Source organism: Stegostoma tigrinum, chromosome 7 (assembly GCF_030684315.1).
Source record: "Stegostoma tigrinum isolate sSteTig4 chromosome 7, sSteTig4.hap1, whole genome shotgun sequence".
In the NCBI taxonomy this organism is placed as follows: domain Eukaryota; kingdom Metazoa; phylum Chordata; class Chondrichthyes; order Orectolobiformes; family Stegostomatidae; genus Stegostoma; species Stegostoma tigrinum.
Genome location: NC_081360.1, coordinates 98,181,921 through 98,200,609, shown reverse-complemented (window position 1 = coordinate 98,200,609; position 18,689 = coordinate 98,181,921). Strand labels below are relative to the sequence as shown.

General features: G+C 45.3%; 1 protein-coding gene across 5 annotated transcripts in view; it reads left to right on the top strand.

Moving 5' to 3' along the window:
* The window catches only part of LOC125454377 (IQ calmodulin-binding motif-containing protein 1-like), a 65,050-nt gene extending 46,721 nt beyond the window's left edge, over positions 1-18,329 (top strand). For 4 of the 5 annotated variants that reach the window (XM_059647546.1, XM_048535064.2, XM_059647547.1 and 1 more), the window contains 6 exons: positions 215-324; positions 890-1,032; positions 2,338-2,486; positions 6,769-6,900; positions 11,477-11,633; positions 17,007-18,329. In XM_059647546.1, coding sequence (XP_059503529.1) covers positions 215-324; positions 890-1,032; positions 2,338-2,486; positions 6,769-6,900; positions 11,477-11,633; positions 17,007-17,209 — 894 coding nt within the window. In that variant the 3' untranslated portion in view covers positions 17,210-18,329. The remainder of the gene's footprint in view (positions 1-214; positions 325-889; positions 1,033-2,337; positions 2,487-6,768; positions 6,901-11,476; positions 11,634-17,006) is intronic. The other variant, XM_048535065.2, reaches the window with a different exon arrangement.
* Positions 18,330-18,689: the final 360 nt, after the last annotated feature.

Sequence of the window (18,689 nt, the reverse complement as noted above, 5' to 3'; positions counted from 1 at the left end):
AAGGAGTAATAAAATTATGAAACAATTTACTGAGCAAAATAATGAAAACAAGAATTTATCTGAACCGATGTGCTTGGATGCTGGATTTGATCAGGTGAAATTCTGGATTAATGGATTGAGTTTGGTGATTTTCTCTACTTTTTCCTTTGGTAATATTGTTTGCTATTTTAAGTTTAGATACTTTAACCTGAAAATCAAACATTGACCTTTTCAGAAGTTCCACAGATCTGCATGCTTGATCCAAGCAGCATGGAGAGCATATCAGATTAGAAAACGGGTGAAGAGTCTTCCAAAAGTGGTGACAACTTTACAAAGGAGTTTCAGGTATCCTTCTGTACTTTATTTGTAAATTGATATACTATCTATAAATCATCTGAACGTGTGGCCTAGAAGAGGATTAATTTGTCCGAGCTTTGACAGTTGTTCCTTCAAGCTGTCCATTCCCTGGTCTTTGGCATGTCCTCCTTCAATCTGTCTGCTTCTCCTTTGTGATGCTCTAAAACCTACTCCTATGACCAAGAAGTTCTTTTTGTGTGCAGTGTTTTATCTTATAACCCTCCTATGGATGTTCCTTGGGGCATTCAAATTTATATTTTCTTCATATTTTCATGGTTTGTGAGTATTGCTGGCAAAGCCAGCATTTTATTGCCTGTTCCTGATTTTGCCCAGCTTGGCTCCTGAAATTGGTAATATTTTCTTGCTAAGTAAGGGTATTGTGGAAGAATGGTGGGCAAATCAAACTGAGGTAATAGAACAGCTTCAGGAACTGAGTAACCTGTTCCTGTACCTCTGCCCCTTGCATCTGTATTTTATGACGTAGTAAGTGACTGTAGGGAATTCTGCCCGTGTTTGATGAGAATTGATTGTAATCACATGTAATGGTACTAAGGGCAAAACGTGAGCGGGAAATTCAACAACTGGAGAAAAGAAGAGAGGAGGAGGAGCTTAAACATCTGCTTCAGCTAAGACGACATCGAGCTCTCCGAGAGTTTCAGCAGCGCCAACTGAGCTTACTGGAATTAGTTCCTGCAAGTAAGTGACTTCTCCAACATGGGATCTTTTTCCAAATTCTACTGTGGACCTTATAAATAACAATATAAACTTGAGAATTGGGAGCTGGAGCTGATCATTCAGTCCCTCTAGCCTGCTCCGCTTTTTGATAAGATCACGGCTGACCTGATAGTGGCCTAAACATCACATATTCAACCAGCCCCAATAACCTTTGACTCTCAGTCAAGAACATGTCAACCACTGCCTGAACAGTGTTCAATGACCTGCTTCCATTGCTGTCTAGGAAGGAGGGTTTCAAAGACTCAGGTGCCTTTGAGAGAAACAAAAAACTTCTCATCTCTGTCTTAAAGGGGAGACCCTTTTTATTATGCTGTCTCTCCCTCAAGGGGAAGCATCCTTTCAGCAGCCACCCAACAAGTCCTCTCAGGATCTTATGTGATTCAGGGAGGAATCCTATTATTTTTCTAAATGCCAGTGGATCTAGGCCCTGCCTGACCAACAACTCCTCATGAGATAGAAACCCCTCCCTCCCACCCCATTGCTAAGCAGGTCAGGCAGCATCTGCAATTAGAAAGTAGAGTTCATGTTTAGGTCCAGAGAAGAGTTTTCTCAGCAGTTTCTGATTGCTAATGCTGGAAATCAGAAAGAGTTCTGATTTTGGTTTTCTTATAATGAGGTAACAGCTGTGCCTTTGATTGTGGGATGAGAACTGTGAGACTGAGCAAGTCAGTGATTTCTCTCCACAAAGACAAACTGTCTTAGTTTCTATCTCATCAGCCTATTTAACATATTGTGCCATGTGGTGAATTCTCCAACACTTTGTAACTGCCAGCAACTGTTAAAATCAATTGCAGTTCCCACTTATGTCAACCACCTAGAATACATTCCATACCCAACTACTATAGAGGAAGAAGAAAACAGATTGGTTTGCCTTAAGTGAAAAAAACTTGAATGTAACAAGAACCATTACAGCAAACATGCATAACAGCAGTAGCATCTGAATTAAGCCCTCAGGATTATTCGTGAACCTGGATATTGAGTAAATTGCACTCCCCATCATTGTGCGGTGTGTGACACTGTTCATTTAAAATATTTAGTGCGTTTGAATTAACCCACGGTGTTATCCAAAGCTGCAGTGACATTAGATTTATTCTGCATCATGTTGCTATTGTTTATGGTTCCAAAGCGTCTCAACTTGACCATTTGTATGTACGTTTTGGAGATCCATAATAAAACGGTTTAGGATGCCTTGCACCGTTGTCCTTTTTACTGCCCAATTCTTTTTAATCCCCTGAAGCCCAGTGTAATATTTGACACCCTCTGCAGGTGAAGTGAACAAGTATCTTCAGGAAGAGAGAGAACGGTCAGCACTGATTATTCAGAAGGTCTGGCGTGGACACAGTCTCAGAAAGGACTTTGACAAACGGAAACAGGCCCTTAAGGAATTCAAAGCAGCTGTTGTTATCCAGAGAGCTGTGAGTGCTTTTGTGATATGTTGAAATGTCAAACATGAAGCAGGGAAAAAGTAGAGATTCATTTTGGAGTAAGACTTCAGCATGAGTGGCTGTGTACCATTTTGCCTCCTGTATCTGCACTGGAGATACCATGAAATCAGAGTAACCTTAATCTGAAATGTTTAAAATGTTGGATAATTGAGGGATACAATACCACTTTTTTTTTAAGTTTGCTAAGCTTTCTCACGGGATGTGGGTGACAGTGGCAAGCAACATTTTGCTGCCCTTGAATGAGGTCATTTGCCCAGGCCATTTCAGAAGGCAGTTAAGATTCAACAGCATTGCTGTCAGTCTGGAATTGGCAAATTTCATTTCCTAAAAGGACTATCTGATATTTCATGGTTATCACTGGTATCACTCAGTGTTAGTGAACTTGTGAACTGATGGAATTTAAATTCTTCCACATTCACCAGCAGTAACAGTGCACTTCATTCCACTCAACCTCCCTGTCTCTCAGTCCAGGAGAAAACAGCCATTGCAGGATGGAAGGAGCTAAGATGTATGGCCCTGATCCTGACTCTGACTCCCCCAAGCTGTCATGAGACTGTGCCCGAATCCCTGGACTGATACTAGACAGTGCCTTGCTTACTGTGCTGGGACCTCATGGTTGAAGACTGTCTCCCTTGATGCGACTGAGCTTTATTCCTCTCCAACTTCAATGCTGATTAGAAGTACATGCAGTATGTTTGTGCATCAGCTTCTGCAGTTTCGTGACATGCAGAACGGTATCCACCTCCTCAACCAGTGACTTCCCATGACCATGATAAGCTACACGCCTTTGTGTCTGCTAAAAGACAAGACAGGGTGAGGCAGAGATGCTGTGAGCATCCAAGTTGGCGTAAGTTGAGTGAGCTGTAGTCCTGAGTTGCAACTTGGTCCAGTCTGTCATCTGGGTGCTTGCAATGCAGAAGAAAGCTGTAGGTGGATCTGAAATTTGCCCTGGTGGTGCAGTGAGCCAGGTATTTCAAATTCCAGTGCCCAAAATGAGGCGTGCTTTTGGCTGATGCCTATGGAACATGCCCTGAGATTTGGTGCCCGGTATCTGAGATGGAGATCCAGTGGACCAAGCGGTGAGTTGGTGTTCCCAGGCACCCACTCTCACTCAGGTATTCTCTGTGTTTATGTTCTGTCTGGCACATGGAAACTGCATATTGATGAGGTGAGATTCTCCATTACTAAGCAATAATTCGCATTGTTAGTTATCTAACTGTTTCTTAGTAAGAATCTCACCTTGGTACCCGGAATTCTGTTGGGAAATTAGATTCGTTATTCCTGACATGAAGCCAGGACATTCTGGACTTCTCATGCATTTGTCTCAGATTTCTTGCCTTAGCCTACATAGTTCATGGCTTTACAAGATTGCACCCAAAATGACTATTCAAATCAGTGGATTTATGTGCTTGTTTACAAAGTGTGAAGCTGGATGAACACAGCAGGCCAGGCAGCATCTTAGGAGCACAAAAGCTGACGTTTTGGGCCTAGACCCTTCATCAGAGAGGGGCTGGGGAGAGGGTTCTGAAATAAATAGGGAGAGAGGGGGAGGCAGATCGAAGATGGATAGAGGAGAAGATAGGTGGAGAGGAGAGTGTAGGTGGGGAAGTAGGGAGGGGATAGGTCAGTCCGGGGAGGACAGACAGGTCAAGGAGGCGGGATGAGGTTAGTAGGTGGGAAATGGAGGTGCGGCTTGAGGTGGGAGGAGGAGTTAGGTGAGAGGAAACACAGGTTAGGGAGGGGGGGAATGAGCTAAGCTGGTTGTGTGGTGCAGTGGGGGGAGGGGACGAGCTGGGCTGGTTTTGGGATGCAGTGGGGGAAGGGGAGATTTTGAAGCTTGTGAAGTCCACATTGATACCATTTGGCTGCAGGGTTCCCAGGCGGAATATGAGTTGCTGCTGCTGCAACCTTCGGGTGGCATCATTGTGGCACTGCAGGAGGCCCAGGATAGACATGTCGTCTAAGGAAAGGGACGGGCAATTAAAATGTTTCACGACTGGGAGGTACAGTTGTTTATTGCAAACCGAGTGGAGGTGTTCTGCAAAGCGATCCCGAAGCCTCTGCTTGGTTTCCCCAATGAAGAGGAATCCACAATGGGTACAGAGGATGCAGTATACCACATTGGCAGATGTGCAGGTGAAAATCTGCTTGATATGGAAAGTCATCTTGGGGCCTGGGATGGGGGTGAGGGAAGAGGTGTGGGGACAAGTGTAGCACTTCCTGCGGTTGCAGGGGAAAGTGCCGGGTGTGGTGGGGTTGGAAGGGAGTGTGGAGCGGTCAAGGGAGTCGCGGAGAGGTGGTCTCTCCGGAAGGCAGATAGGGGTGGGGATGGAAAAATGTCTTGGGTGGTGGAGTCAGATTGTAAGACCATAAAACCATAAGACATAGGAGTGGAAGTAAGGCCATTCGGCCCATCAAGCCCACTTCGCCACTTAAATCATGGCTGATGGGCATTTCAACTTCACTTCCCTGCACTCTCCCCATAGCCCTTGATTCCTTGTGAGATCAAGAATTTATCGATCTCTGCCCTGAAGGCATCTAACGTCCCAGCCTCCACTGCACTCCGTGGCAATGAATTCCGCAAGCCCACCACTCTCTGACTGAAAAAATGTCGTCCCATTCCCATTTTAAATTTACCCCCTCTAATTCTAAGGCTGTGCCCACGGGTCCTAGTCTCCCCACCTAACAGAAATAACTTCCCGGCATCCACCCCTTCTAAGAATTGTAGATGTTGGAAGTGTCGGAGGATGATGCGTTGTACACGGAGGTTGGTGGGGTGCTATGTGAGGACTAGAGGGATTCTCTGTGGGCGGTTATTGCGGGGGCAGGGTGTGAGGGATGTGTTGTGGGAAATGCGGGAGACACAGTCAAGGGCGTTCTCAACCACTGCGGGGGGGCTGTTGTGGTCGTTGAAGAACGCGGACATCTGGGATGTGAGGGAGTGGAATGCCTCATCCTGGGAGCAGATGCTGCGGATGCAAAGGAATTGGGAATAGGGGATGGAATTTTTGCCATCTACAATCCGACCCCACCACCCAAGACATTTTTCCATCCCCACCCTTGTCTGTTTCCGGAGAGACCACTCTCTCCAGGACTCCTTGTCCACTCCACACTCCCCTCCAACCCCACCACACCCAGCACCTTCCCCTGCAACCGCAGGAAGTGCTACACTTACCCCCACACCTCCTCCCTCACCCCCATCCCAGGTCTCAAGATGACTTTCCATATCAAGCAGATGTTCACCTGCACATCTGCCAATGTGGCATACTGCATCCACTGTAACCGTTGTGGCTTCCTCTACATTGGGGAAACCAAGCGGAGGCTTGGGGACCACTTTGCAGAACACCTCCGCTCGGTTCGCAATAAACAACTGCACCTCTCAGTCGCGAACCATTTTATCTCCCCCTCCTATTCCTTAGTCAACATGTCCATCCTGGGTCTCCTGCAGTGCCACAATGATGCCACCCGAAGGTTGCAGGAACAGCAACTCATATTCTGCTTGGGAACCCTGCAGCCCAGTGGTATCAATGTGGACTTCACAAGCTTCAAAATCTCCCCTTCCCCCACTGCATCCCAAAACCGGCCTAGCTTGTCCCCACCTCCCTAACCTGTGTTTCCTCTCACCTGTCCCCTCCTCCCACCTCAAGCCGCACCTCCATTTCCCACCTAGTAACCTCATCCCACCTCCTTGACCTGTCCGTCCTCCCCGGACTGTCCTATCCTCTCCCTACCTCCCCATCTATACTCTCCTCTCCACCTATCTTCTCGTCTATCCATCTTCGATCCGCCTCCCCCTCTCTCCCTATTTATTTCAGAACCCTCTCCCCATCCCCCTCTGTCTGATGAAGTGTCTAGGCTCGAAACATCAGCTTTTGTGCTCCCAAGATGCTGCCTGGCCTGCTGTGTTCATCCAGCTTCACACTTTGTTATCTTGGATTCTCCAGCATCTGCAGTTCCCAATATCTCTGATCACGATTTATGTGCATGTGTTGATAAAAGTCTACCACATAGCATATATTTGGCATTTTACAAACAACTGTGGAGGTGTCATTCATAAGTGAGAATCCTACTTTGTGATAGTGAAGGAATTCTCTGTGAGAATTGTACAGAATTCCTAATTCAAATACCAAATTCCTTGTCTGGGAATATAAGGATTATCTTGAATTGCCATTGATTGAGAAAGGGACATTAGTTTTATGATTGTAGTAGTCGAATTTCAGAAGAGCTTTATGATTGGTTTTTCTGACTGCAGGTCTTGAAATTCTTAAAAAAGCGTCAAAACCTGAGAATGCGCATCATGCTCTGGCAGGGATCAACAGGTCTCACCGACACACGGAGACTCGAACTGCGTGCTAAAGTGGATGCATATGCCAAACTTCATCCAGTGAGTGTGTTGAACCAGACCCTTCTAAAACAAAATGAGTTCTTTCATGGGATGGAGGAGTCACGAGCAAATCCAGAAGGGGTTGCAATGGCCTAGTGATATTATTGCTAGATTATTACTCCAGAAACTCAGCGAATGTTGTGGGGACTGGGGTTCGAATCCTGCCATGGCAGATGGTGGGATTTGAATTCAGTAATTTGAAAAAAAGGAATTAATAATGTAATGATGTCCCTGAAGCTGTTGTTGATTGTTGGAAAAACACCTCTGGTTCACTGATGTCCTTCAGGGCAGGAAATCTGCCATCCTTACCTGTCTGGTCTACATGTGACTCCAGATCCCAGCAATGTGTTTGATTCTCATTTGCCCTCTGAAATGGCCTAGCAAGCCCTTCAGTTGTACTAATGGCTACAAAGCCTCAGAGAAATAAAACCAAATGGATCACCTGGGATGGACTGAGGCACAGGAAAAGACCATGGCAGAAACAGCCCTGTCGATCCTGCAGTGTCTTCCATACTATCATCTGGTGGCTAGTGCCAACAGTGGGAGAGCTGTCTCACAAATACTCAATGCAGACCCAGCAGTACTGGTGGCACTGTGGTATACAGTCAGGAAGGAGTTGCCTTGGGGTCTTCAGTGCTGACTCCATACCCCATGACTTTGGGTTAAATATAGGCAAGGAATCCGACTGATTACCATGTACTGTCGTCCATCGGCTGATGGATCTGTACTCTTCCATGTTGTACAACGCTTGGAGGAAGCACTGAGGATAGCAAAGATACAAAATGTACTCTGGGTGTGGGATTTCAGTGTCCGACACCAAGTGTGGCTTGGCAGCAGTGCTACTGTTCAAGCTTTTGGGCCCTAAAGGACAAAGCTGCTAGTCCACAACAAGAGGGGGAAAACATATTTGACCTTGTCCTTACCAATGACCAGAAACTCACCTAGACTTGCCACATAAACACAGTAACTACAAGACCAGGTCAGAAGCTAGGAATCCTGCAGCAAGTGATTCACCTGCCAACTCCCCAAAGTCTGTCCATCGTCTACAAGGCACAGGACAGGAGTTTGATGGAATACTAAGATAATAAAATGTGAGGCTGGATGAACACAGCAGGCCAAGCAGCATCTCAGGAGCACAAAAGCTGACGTTTCGGGCCTAGACCCTTCATCAGAGAGGGGGATGGGGAGAGGGAACTGGAATAAATAGGGAGAGAGGGGGAGGCGGACCGAAGATGGAGAGTAAAGAAGATAGGTGGAGAGAGTATAGGTTGGGAGGTAGGGAGGGGATAGGTCAGTCCAGGGAAGACGGACAGGTCAAGGAGGTGGGATGAGGTTAGTAGGTAGATGGGGGTGCGGCTTGGGGTGGGAGGAAGGGATGGGTGAGAGGAAGAACCGGTTAGGGAGGCAGAGACAGGTTGGACTGGTTTTGGGATGCAGTGGGTGGGGGGGAAGAGCTGGACTGGTTGTGTGGTGCAGTGGGGGGAGGGGACGAACTGGGCTGGTTTAGGGATGCAGTAGGGGAAGGGGAGATTTTGAAACTGGTGAAGTCCACATTGATACCATTGGGCTGCAGGGTTCCCAAGCGGAATATGAGTTGCTGTTCCTGCAACCTTCGGGTGGCATCATTGTGGCAGTGCAGGAGGCCCATGATGGACATGTCATCTAGAGAATGGGAGGGGGAGTGGAAATGGTTTGCGACTGGGAGGTGCAGTTGTTTGTTGCGAACTGAGCGGAGGTGTTCTGCAAAGCGGTCCCCAAGCCTCCACTTGGTTTCCCCAATGTAGAGGAAGCCACACCGGGTACAGTGGATGCAGTATACCACATTGGCAGATGTGCAGGTGAACCTCTGCTTAATGTTGAAAGTCATCTTGGGGCCTGGGATAGGGGTGAGGGAGGAGGTGTGGGGGCAAGTGTAGCATTTCCTGCGGTTGCAGGGGAAGGTGCTGGGTGTGGTGGGGTTGGAGGGCAGTGTGGAGCGAACAAGGGAGTCACGGAAGAGTGGATACTCCCCACTTAGCTGGATGGGGGCAGCTCCACCAACACTCAATCCAGAAAAATGACACTATCCAGAAAAAAGCAGCCTTGATTGGCAACGCACCCATAAATATCTAGTCTGGCCACCACTGATGCTTAGTACCAGTAGTGTGTACTATCTACAATATGTATTGTTGAAATTCACCCAACATCCTCTGACAGCACCTTCCAAGTTCATGACCACTTCCACCAAAAGGACAAGGGCAGCAGATACATGGGAACATCACCGTCGACAAGTTTCGCCTCCAAGCCACTCACCATCCAGACTTAGAAATATATTGCCATTCCTTCATTGTCACCCACCTACTTTATACAATGATAATGGGAACTGCAGATGCTGGAGAATCCAAGATAATAAAATGTGAGGCTGGATGAACACAGCAGGCCCAGCAGCATCTCAGGAGCACAAAAGCTGACGTTTCGGGCCTAGACCCTTCATCAGAGAGGGGGATGGGGTGAGGGTTCTGGAATAAATAGGGAGAGGGGGGAGGCGGACCGAAGATGGAGAGAAAAGAAGATAGGTGGAGAGGAGAGTATAGGTGGGAGGTAGGGAGGGGATAGGTCAGTCCAGGGAAGACGGACAGGTCAAGGAGGTGGGATGAGGTTAGTAGGTAGGAGATGGAGGTGCGGCTTGGGGTGGGAGGAATCTTCGGGTGGCATCATTGTGGGCTGCACCTCCATCTCCTACCTACTAACCTCATCCCACCTACCTGTCCGTCTTCCCTGGACTGACCTATCCCCTCCCTACCTCCCCACCTATACTCTCCTCTCCACCTATCTTCTTTTCTCTCCATCTTCGTTCCGCCTCCCCCTCTCTCCCTATTTATTCCAGAACCCTCACCCCATCCCCCTCTCTGATGAAGGGTCTAGGCCCAAAACGTCAGCTTTTGTGCTCCTGAGATGCTGCTGGGCCTGCTGTGTTCATCCAGCCTCACATTTTATTACCTTATACAATGCCCTATTTGTTCCTGAGGGACTGCCAAAGAAGAAGCAACAAGGAGGTGTTGCATCATTTGAATAAGTTACTCACTCGTGTTCAGTTGGAGTATTGTGTGCAGTTCAGGATGCCACGCTGTCAGAGAGAAGTAGGTCGTTGAAGAGTGTGCAGGAGAGATTTCCAAGAGTTATTCCAGGAATGATAAACTTCAGTTATGAGGATAAATTGCAGCAGTTTAGACTGCACTCCTTGGAGAGTGGAAAGCTGAAAGGTGATTTAATAGAAGTTTTCAAAATACTTTAAGGGAACTAGATAGCATAGATAGTAAAAACTCTTGCCTGTCATAAAAGGATTAAGAGTGACAGGGCAACGTTGTAAAGTGATTTGCATGAGAAGCAAATGTTTGTGAGAAAGCGATTCTGCATACAATAAGTGATTTAGGTGTGGAATGAACTGCCTGGAAGTGTGGAGAGGGATTCAGTTCAGGCATTCAAGAGGGTATTAGATGATTATTTAAATAAAAACAACATTCGGACATTTAGAGAATGGCACTAAGTCATGATGCTCATTTGGAGAGCCGGTGCAGAAACGATACACTGAATAAATAAGCAGTGCATATTCACACTTCAATATCTTCCCACAGATCATGGTAAACCAGAAAACGTTATGAAATTTGTAAATGAATTCTATAGTCCTGGAAAGATCATGGAACATCTAACACAAAACCCCAAAGTCACAGAAACGTCCAAATACAGAGATGAGGCTTTTCTGATTTTGGACAGATTTCCAACCTCATCTATTGCTTATCTGAAGAACACTTTGTGCTCTCTATTTATTTGCTTTGCTGCATATGCCCAAATCCAGTGTGTCCAGTTAGACTAGTAACCCTATAGTAGTAACTCCCTTCATGGAGCACTAAAATTCTACAGTGGAGATAGCCTTGTGAGAAGTTGAAGTAATTGAATAACTGACACACAGTGCAGGCTGCCAGTGCCTTTGTAAAGCCACAAATATCAGACTTTGCAATGTGTTTGAAAAAAAGTGGTATGCAAAAGCCTTGGAAACTTGCTGAAGATGCAGGTACTCTGTTTCAAATTAGTTAATCCCAAATGGCCTGAGTTTAGATGATTCCAAAGCTAGCTTAATTTTAGTGACTGAGATCATATATCTCTATTGGAAATGAAAACTTCAGGTTCGTAGAAATCTGAAAGCTTCATGCTTGTCAGTGTGGATTGTAGTACAGTATCAGGTGTTTATTTGTAAATGATCTGTTCATTTTCTTATAAATTTTTATTGTAATGTGTAATAATTACATTTCCAACCTATCTGTAATGAAATCATCCCTTTGTGAGTTGTGTATCTTTAGGCACAGGCTTTGTGTTGACTAATGATTGGATTCATATATATTCTCTGAGGTTCAACATCATTGTTTGCTCCTGTCATTGCATCCCAGATCCTCTAAAATCTGGAAGCCCCATCACAGTCCCATCCCCAGGTTAATGTGATCCAAAGATCATAACAAAAGCAGCCTCCACTATGCATATTTGACTCTAAGATATGGCAGCCAGTAATGAATGTAGCATTTTAACCCATTATTCCCCTCAGGTTCCTCAAGTGTCCGAGGAGACAACAAAAGAGCGACATTCCCAGGCTCAGGAGATGTTGGGCCAGTACCTCATGAAGAGAAACTTGGAGCGGAAGTCGGAGCAGCGGCAGGAGGCACTGCTTGCCCAAATCAGCACAGACATTGAGCTACTGATGAGTAAGTCAACTTGTTGACTGCTTATTAAACCTTTAAGCAGGAAGGCATAGAAGCTAAGGATGTCATTGCCATCCTTTCACAATGCACACATTGTACACTATAAAGACTGCATCTCCTTATTTTTATGTATTTTAAAAATGTGTAATCAAACAAGACCTAACAATTTTGAAACCCTGGCATTTACAAAGATGCTGCATGTTTTGAAAGCAAGAAATTTGATACCTTGTGTGAATCCTGTTTCTATAGCTGTGGGATTCAGCAATGTGTAGGCAAACTAGAGTTGGGAAATTGAAACAAAAAAAGGCTGGAGAAACTCAGCAGGTATACTAGTATCTGTTGAGAAAAGAATAGCTATCATTTTGAGTCCAATGGCCCTTCATCAGAATTAAAAACAGCTAGGAAGTGGTGTTATTTATGCTCATAAATGGGGAAGATGGGGGAAAGGAGTGAATCAAAAAGATGGAGACTCAAGAGAGAGGAGAAGCAAACAAAAGGATTGCTGATGACAAGCCAGGGGAGAGACAAATGTTGAATGGGTTCTGAGGAAGGGTCACATGACCCATTATTAACTCTGATTCCTCCCCACACTTGCCGCCAAACCTGCTGCACTTTCCAGCCACTTTTGTTTTTGTTTTTGATTTACAGCATCCACAGTTCTTTCGCTGAATAGGTACAACTGGGAAATGTGAATAATTGAGAGTGGAAAACCCATACAGAACAGGACCTGTGTGTGCAGGTGTGGGTAACAAATATGGAGCAGTGTTCACGTGCTTGACTTATTAAACTCAATGTTGAATCCGGAGGTCTGTAAAGTACCTCAGCGGAATGTGAGCTGTTGTTCATCCAGCTTGTGTTGATCTTCACTGGAGCAGACTTGAGACAGAAATGTTGGCCAGGGAACATAATGGTGTATTGAAGTGGCAGGTAATTGGAAGCTCGGAATCATAGTTATGACAGAACAAAACGGTCACCCGGTCTGCTTTTCTTCTCTTCAGTATTGGGCAATCACATTTGGAGTACTAGATTGAATGAAGTGCAGGTAAGTCATTGCTCCACCTGGGAGGTGTGTCAGGGGCCTTGGGTAGTGAGGAGAGAGTAAGTAAATGGATAAGTGTTACACCTTCAACAGTATCCATGGGAACGTAATATTGGGGTGTGGGGACGTGTCAGAAGTAGAAGGGAAATTGTCCAGGAGATAAAAGTCCCTGTGAAATGCTGATCAGGGAGGGGAGGGGCATTTGTGCCTGGCGCTGTCATCCTGTTTGAGGTGGCAGAAATGGCAGCTATGATCCTTTGAACATGGAGACTGGTGAGGTGGAAAGTGAAGGCCATGGGAGACCAATCATTGCTTTGTTCAAGGGAAGGGGTTGAAGGCAGAAGTCTGGGAAATGGGTGGGAAATCACGAAGAGCCCTATCAACCATGGTAATGGGATTGAGGAAAAATGCAAATATGTCTGAGGTAATCCGATTTCCGCCCCCCCCCGCCCCAAATGAAAGGTGGTATTGTAAGAAGAGATACGACAGAGACAGTGAAATTGGAAGAATAGAATAGAGTCTTTAGAGAAAGCAGGGTGTGAGGATATATAGTCAAGGTAAATGTGGGAGTCATTGGATTTGTAATGGATATTGGTGGCTAACCTATCCCCAGAAATGTCAAGGAAGGGAAAGGAGGAGTCCGAGATGGACCAGAGGAAGTGAGAGAGGATTTTTTCCCAGTCCAGATAAGAGAGGGAAGCAGCACCAATGATTGCATCAGTATACATGAGAAAGAATTGTGGGAGGGACAAGAGTAGAACTGGAACAAGGAGTGTTCCACATGTCCCACAAAGAGATAGCTATAACTGCAGGTACCTATAGCCAGAACGTTGACCTCAAGAGAAGTTAAAAGAGAAGTTGTTCAAAGTGAGGCAGTGGAGGGTATTGGTGGATGCGGTTCAGATCTTCTTCCAAGGAAGAAGTGGAGAGGCCTCAGACCATCCTGATGTGTGGAGGGATTGAATGTCCACGATGAAGAGGAGGTGGCTGGTGCGTTTGCAAATTGGAAAATTTGAAAGCAATGTAAATCGTCAAAAGGACAGTGGATGTAAGTGGGAATGGACTGGACAAAGAAAGGAAAAATATTGAGTCAAGGTAGGACAAAACAAGCTCCATAAAGGCAGGAAAAGGCTGAAACAACAGATTTTCCCAGGCAGTCCTGCTTGTGGATTTTGTCAAGCAGGGAGAAACAGGATGTACTGGGTTGGAGACGATGAGGTGAGATGTTGTGGGGGAGAGATTGCCAGCTGTGAAAACAAAAGCTGATGTTCAGTGTCCAGTGGGAGAAAGAAGATACCTGAGTGCCGGAACTCACCTTCCACAATGTAGAGGTCAGTGTGCCAGGCAATAGCACCCTTGTCAGCAGGTTTAGAGTCGGGGTTGGATCTGAGAGCACAGGATGCAGTCATTTCAAAGGGTGATAGATTAGAATGGGTGAGGGGAGAAAAGAAATTAAGGCAACTGATGTCATGTTATGAATGGACAGGTCGAGCGCAGGTGAGAGACCAGAGGGAAGGGTCCCAGGTGGAGGGAGAGTGTTGGAGGCAGGTGAAGAGGTCTGTAGGAGGGGGGAGATTCCCATCCCATGGACTCGGAGGTGATGGCGAAAGAAGAAAAATTCAAAGTCATGTCATGCTGGAAATTTGTAGAGGTGGGAGCATAAATGATAAAACTAAGTCCTTTGCTGAGTACAGATTGTTTAGCTACAGAGAACAGAAGGTCAGAAGGTATGGTATATACCCAACAAGAGGTGTGATTAGGAGAAGGGATCGAGTCAGAGGGACGAATGGACGGAAGAAGGTTCCAGAAGGTCAAAAGAATCTGGTTTGTTCACAAGTGAAGCTGATTGGATTGTGGACAGGGTACCAATTATCAATGACTTTGGTCCTCTACAAGGTAATTAGTTATCAGTTAGCTGAACAGGTTAGGCTGTGAGCCAGACACAGGGGAAACTACTCAGGGCAGAAAGGAAACTGGCAGATCTGCAGGAGCCAAAATATTCTCTCTCTTGTGCTCACTCTCTCTCGCTCTCGCACCCTGTCTCGCTGTCATGCTCTCTCTTTCACGTTCTCAGTTCTCTGCAGTAATACCCTTTAAACCTGAGAAAACCAGCTTACCTTCTTTCAACCGATGCTTCCCATTGCAATTTTGAATCGGATAAATCAGAGACTTTTCATAAGTGAAACAGCCATCCTGTGCCTATTGCATTCAAAAATAGGAATACAGAGGAGAAACGTATGGGTGAACCATCCCAACAGATGAAAAATGTCCACCGAACTGTTTTCTCGGAATTGCTAACACCCATGTGTTGTTTTCTCCTGTTTATGGCTGCCTGTGTTCAGAGATAATGAGCACTGCAGATGCTGGAGAATCCAAGACAACAAAGTGGGGGCTGGATGAACACAGCAGGCCAAGCAGCATCTTAGGAGCATAAAAGTTGACGTTTCAGGCCTAGACCTGTCTGTGTGTAGGGAGAACTTTCAAAGGGTTTAGACTTTATTTAATTTACTTTAATTGTTTACTTGGACCTAGATTCTGATGACCTGTAATAAACAGTGATTTATTGTGAAATACATTCTAACAGTACTAAATAGGATAGATGTAAGAAGGGTGTTCTGTGGTCAGGGAGTCCAGAACCAGGGGTGACAGATTGAGGATGAAGGACAGAGGTGGGAAATTTCTTCAACCAGAGAGTGGTGAGCCTGTGGAATTCTCTGCAACAGAAAACTGTTGAGGCCAAAACATGGAAGACTTTCAAGAAAGGTGTAGATATAGTTCTTAAGACTAAAGGGATCAAAAGACCCAGCGAGAAAGTGTGAACAGAGTACTGAGTTGGATGATCAGCCATGATCATATAGTATCGTGGAGCAGGCTCAAAGGGCTGAATGATCTACTGCTGCTCCTACATTCTATGCTTCTACAAATACCTGGTCCATACTTTCTGTCAATCTGAGTCTGAAGACCCTAACCCTATCGCTTTGGGATTTTGCATATTTCTTTCAAAAGCTTAACTTTTGTGATGATTTTAGGAATAGTGGAACTTGACTTCCTGCATGTTACCTCAGTGACACGTGGAACATCCTTTTTTAACAATTTATTCATGAGATGGCTAGCAGTGATTGCCCGATCCTAATTATCCAGAGGGCAGTTTAGCATCACCAAATGGAGTCACGTATACGTCAGATGAGGTAAGGACAGCAGGTTTCCTTCCCTAAAGGGGAAAGTGCTTGTGGTATTATCATTGATATTAATCCAGGGTCCGAAGTAATGTTCCAGTCAGGCAGATGATGGAATCCAAATCAAATTTTAAAAATCTGGAATTAGGGGTCTAATGATGACCATGAAATCATTACTGATTGTTGGAAAAATGCATTTGGATCCTTAATGTCCTTTAGAGAAGGAAATCTGCCATGCTTATCTGATCTGGCCTGCAGGTGCCTCCACACCCACAGCAATGTGGTTGTCTTTTGACTGCTCTGTGGGTAATTGGGATGGGCAGCCAAAAAATGCTGGCCTAGCCAGCAATGCAAACATACCATTAATGAATGAATGAAAGAAATGGACATTAGTGAACCAGAGTGGTTTTTACAACAATCAATAGTGGTTGATAAGGCTAGCTTTTCATTCAAGATTTGTAATGAATTCAAATTTCAGCATCTGCCATGGTGGAATTCGAACCCATGTCTCTAGAACATTAGCCCGGTGTTCTGGATTAGTAGTCCAATGACATTACTCCTTTGCTTCTGCTATCGATCAATAAATGGACTTTCAAGAGATTACAGGTCAGTTCTCCTGAGAGACCTCTCAAATCAGAGATTAAAAGAACATGTGGAAGAGAAGAATGTATTTGCAGTGCTAGTTATTTGAATAACTCACTGAGCTTAACAGTCAAGCACTGTATGATTCAATGAATAGGTCTTTATCTAGCTGGAGGAGACCTGTCAAAAGGCACACATCCAAGTGAATAAGCTTGAATGACAGTGAAGTCCAAAGTTTGAGCCTCCGGCCCTGTGACTGGGGCTCAAACATCCTCCCATCCAGAGCTCCCGGTAGTTGAAACTTTTTATTTAAAGTGCATAAGCCAACCATCAGATTACATTAATATCAAAGATAATATTTAAGGGATTTCCTGTATTTGACTGAGACAACGTTCAACCAAAATCTAAGGCCTTTTCTTGGCCTTGCATTGATGTGTCTGCAATGTGTATACGGCATCTTCTGTTCTGATGTTCTAATATTCACGTATGTTACCAATTCAAGTCATTACCTTACGGAGTCACTGGCTATTCTTGTTTTTTTTTATTACTGGCTTCTTCTTTCTGTCATTTTGTACGTAGATGCTCCAGGTTTGAAGGAGGCCACAGAGATGGATGTGGAGGTGTTCAGTAGCAGGTCCGGACCTATTACAGCCAAGGCAAGGCAGTCCCACAACACCATGCTACAGCACACATGGGGGCCCTGGTGGAAGAAGCTGGGTGATGAGTTTCAGGATCCTGAAATGATCTACACTGAGGACATGGATATTGATCTGATGTTGTGACGTAGGTACCTTAAAAACACTGGCTGGGTGCCGCCACATATTGGCTGAACATAGGCCTGAATGGCAAGTGGGTAGCCCATGACTCCATGGTGTGTGTAGCTGATAAGTATGGTCCTCACTGGTAGGACATGTTCTAAACATGAGCACTTGTGTGCTTGCTCTGGGTACTTTTGTCAGGAGCTACAAGAAGAAAAGGTAGGATTTGTATGGTGCTTTTTTTAAAAGCCGCTGATGCAGTGTAGGAAAAGCAGCAGCTGATTTGCACAAGGCAAGATTCCAAATTCAGTGATGTTAATCTGTTTCAGTTGCATTTTTTGAGTGGTGAATGTTATTGAGGAGAACTCTATTGCTCTTCTTCCCCTGGACAAGCAGATAGGCACACAGTTCATCGAGAAGTTGGCTTTGTGGCAGTGCAACAACGCCCCAGAAAAAGCTGCATCACAGATGTTAATCTGAGATAGTAGGCACTGCCGATGCTGGAGTCTGAGATAACAAGGTGCGGAGCTAGATGAACACAGCAGGTCAGGCAGCATTAGAGGAGCAGGAAAGCTGGCATTTCGGGTCTGGACCCTTCTTCAAAAATGGGGGAGGGGAAGGGGGCTCTGAAATAAATTAGAGAAAGGGGGAGGAAATGATTGAAGGTGAATAGTGAAGCAGATAGGTAGAGAGAAGACGGACAGGTCAAGGAGGTGGGAATGAAGCAAGTAAAGGTGAGTGTAGTTAGGGAGTGTTAATCTGTTGTGTTGGTGTCACGTGAGGGGTAAATGTGGATCCCTAGCATTGGGAGGCTGTAGAGTGAACAGCAAGGCCAGAAAAATTTGGAATTCTCAGCCCAGAAATAGGCGTCTGATGACAAGCACATAAGACAACACACAGCACAGAAAAAGCCAAATGCAAGATATTGCTTCGATAAAATACAGGCAGAAGATCTAAACAAGTAAAGACAAAACTTGGACCCTTAGGAAAATGTTTCAGACAAAGAAAATGATGAATATCTGAAGTGAATTTCCAGACCAGATAGTGGATGCAAAGACCTTGGATGTTTTAAGAAACAATTGAGCGTGTTATAAGTGGAGGTATATTTTCTCTGAATGGGTAGAATACAATGGGATGAATGACCTCCTACATCAATATGATAGAACATAGAACATAGAACATAGAACAGTACAGCACAGAACAGGCCCTTCAGCCCACAATGTTGTGCCGACCATTGATCCTCATGGATGCACCCTCAAATTTCTGTGACCATATGCATGTCCAGCAGTCTCTTAAATGACCCCAATGACCTTGCTTCCACAACTGCTGCTGGCAACGCATTCCATGCTCTCACAACTCTCTGCGTAAAGAACCTGCCTCTGACATCCCCTCTATACTTTCCACCAACCAGCTTAAAACTATGACCCCTCGTGCTAGCCATTTCTGCCCTGGGAAATAGTCTCTGGCTATCGACTCTATCTATGCCTCTCATTATCTTGTATAC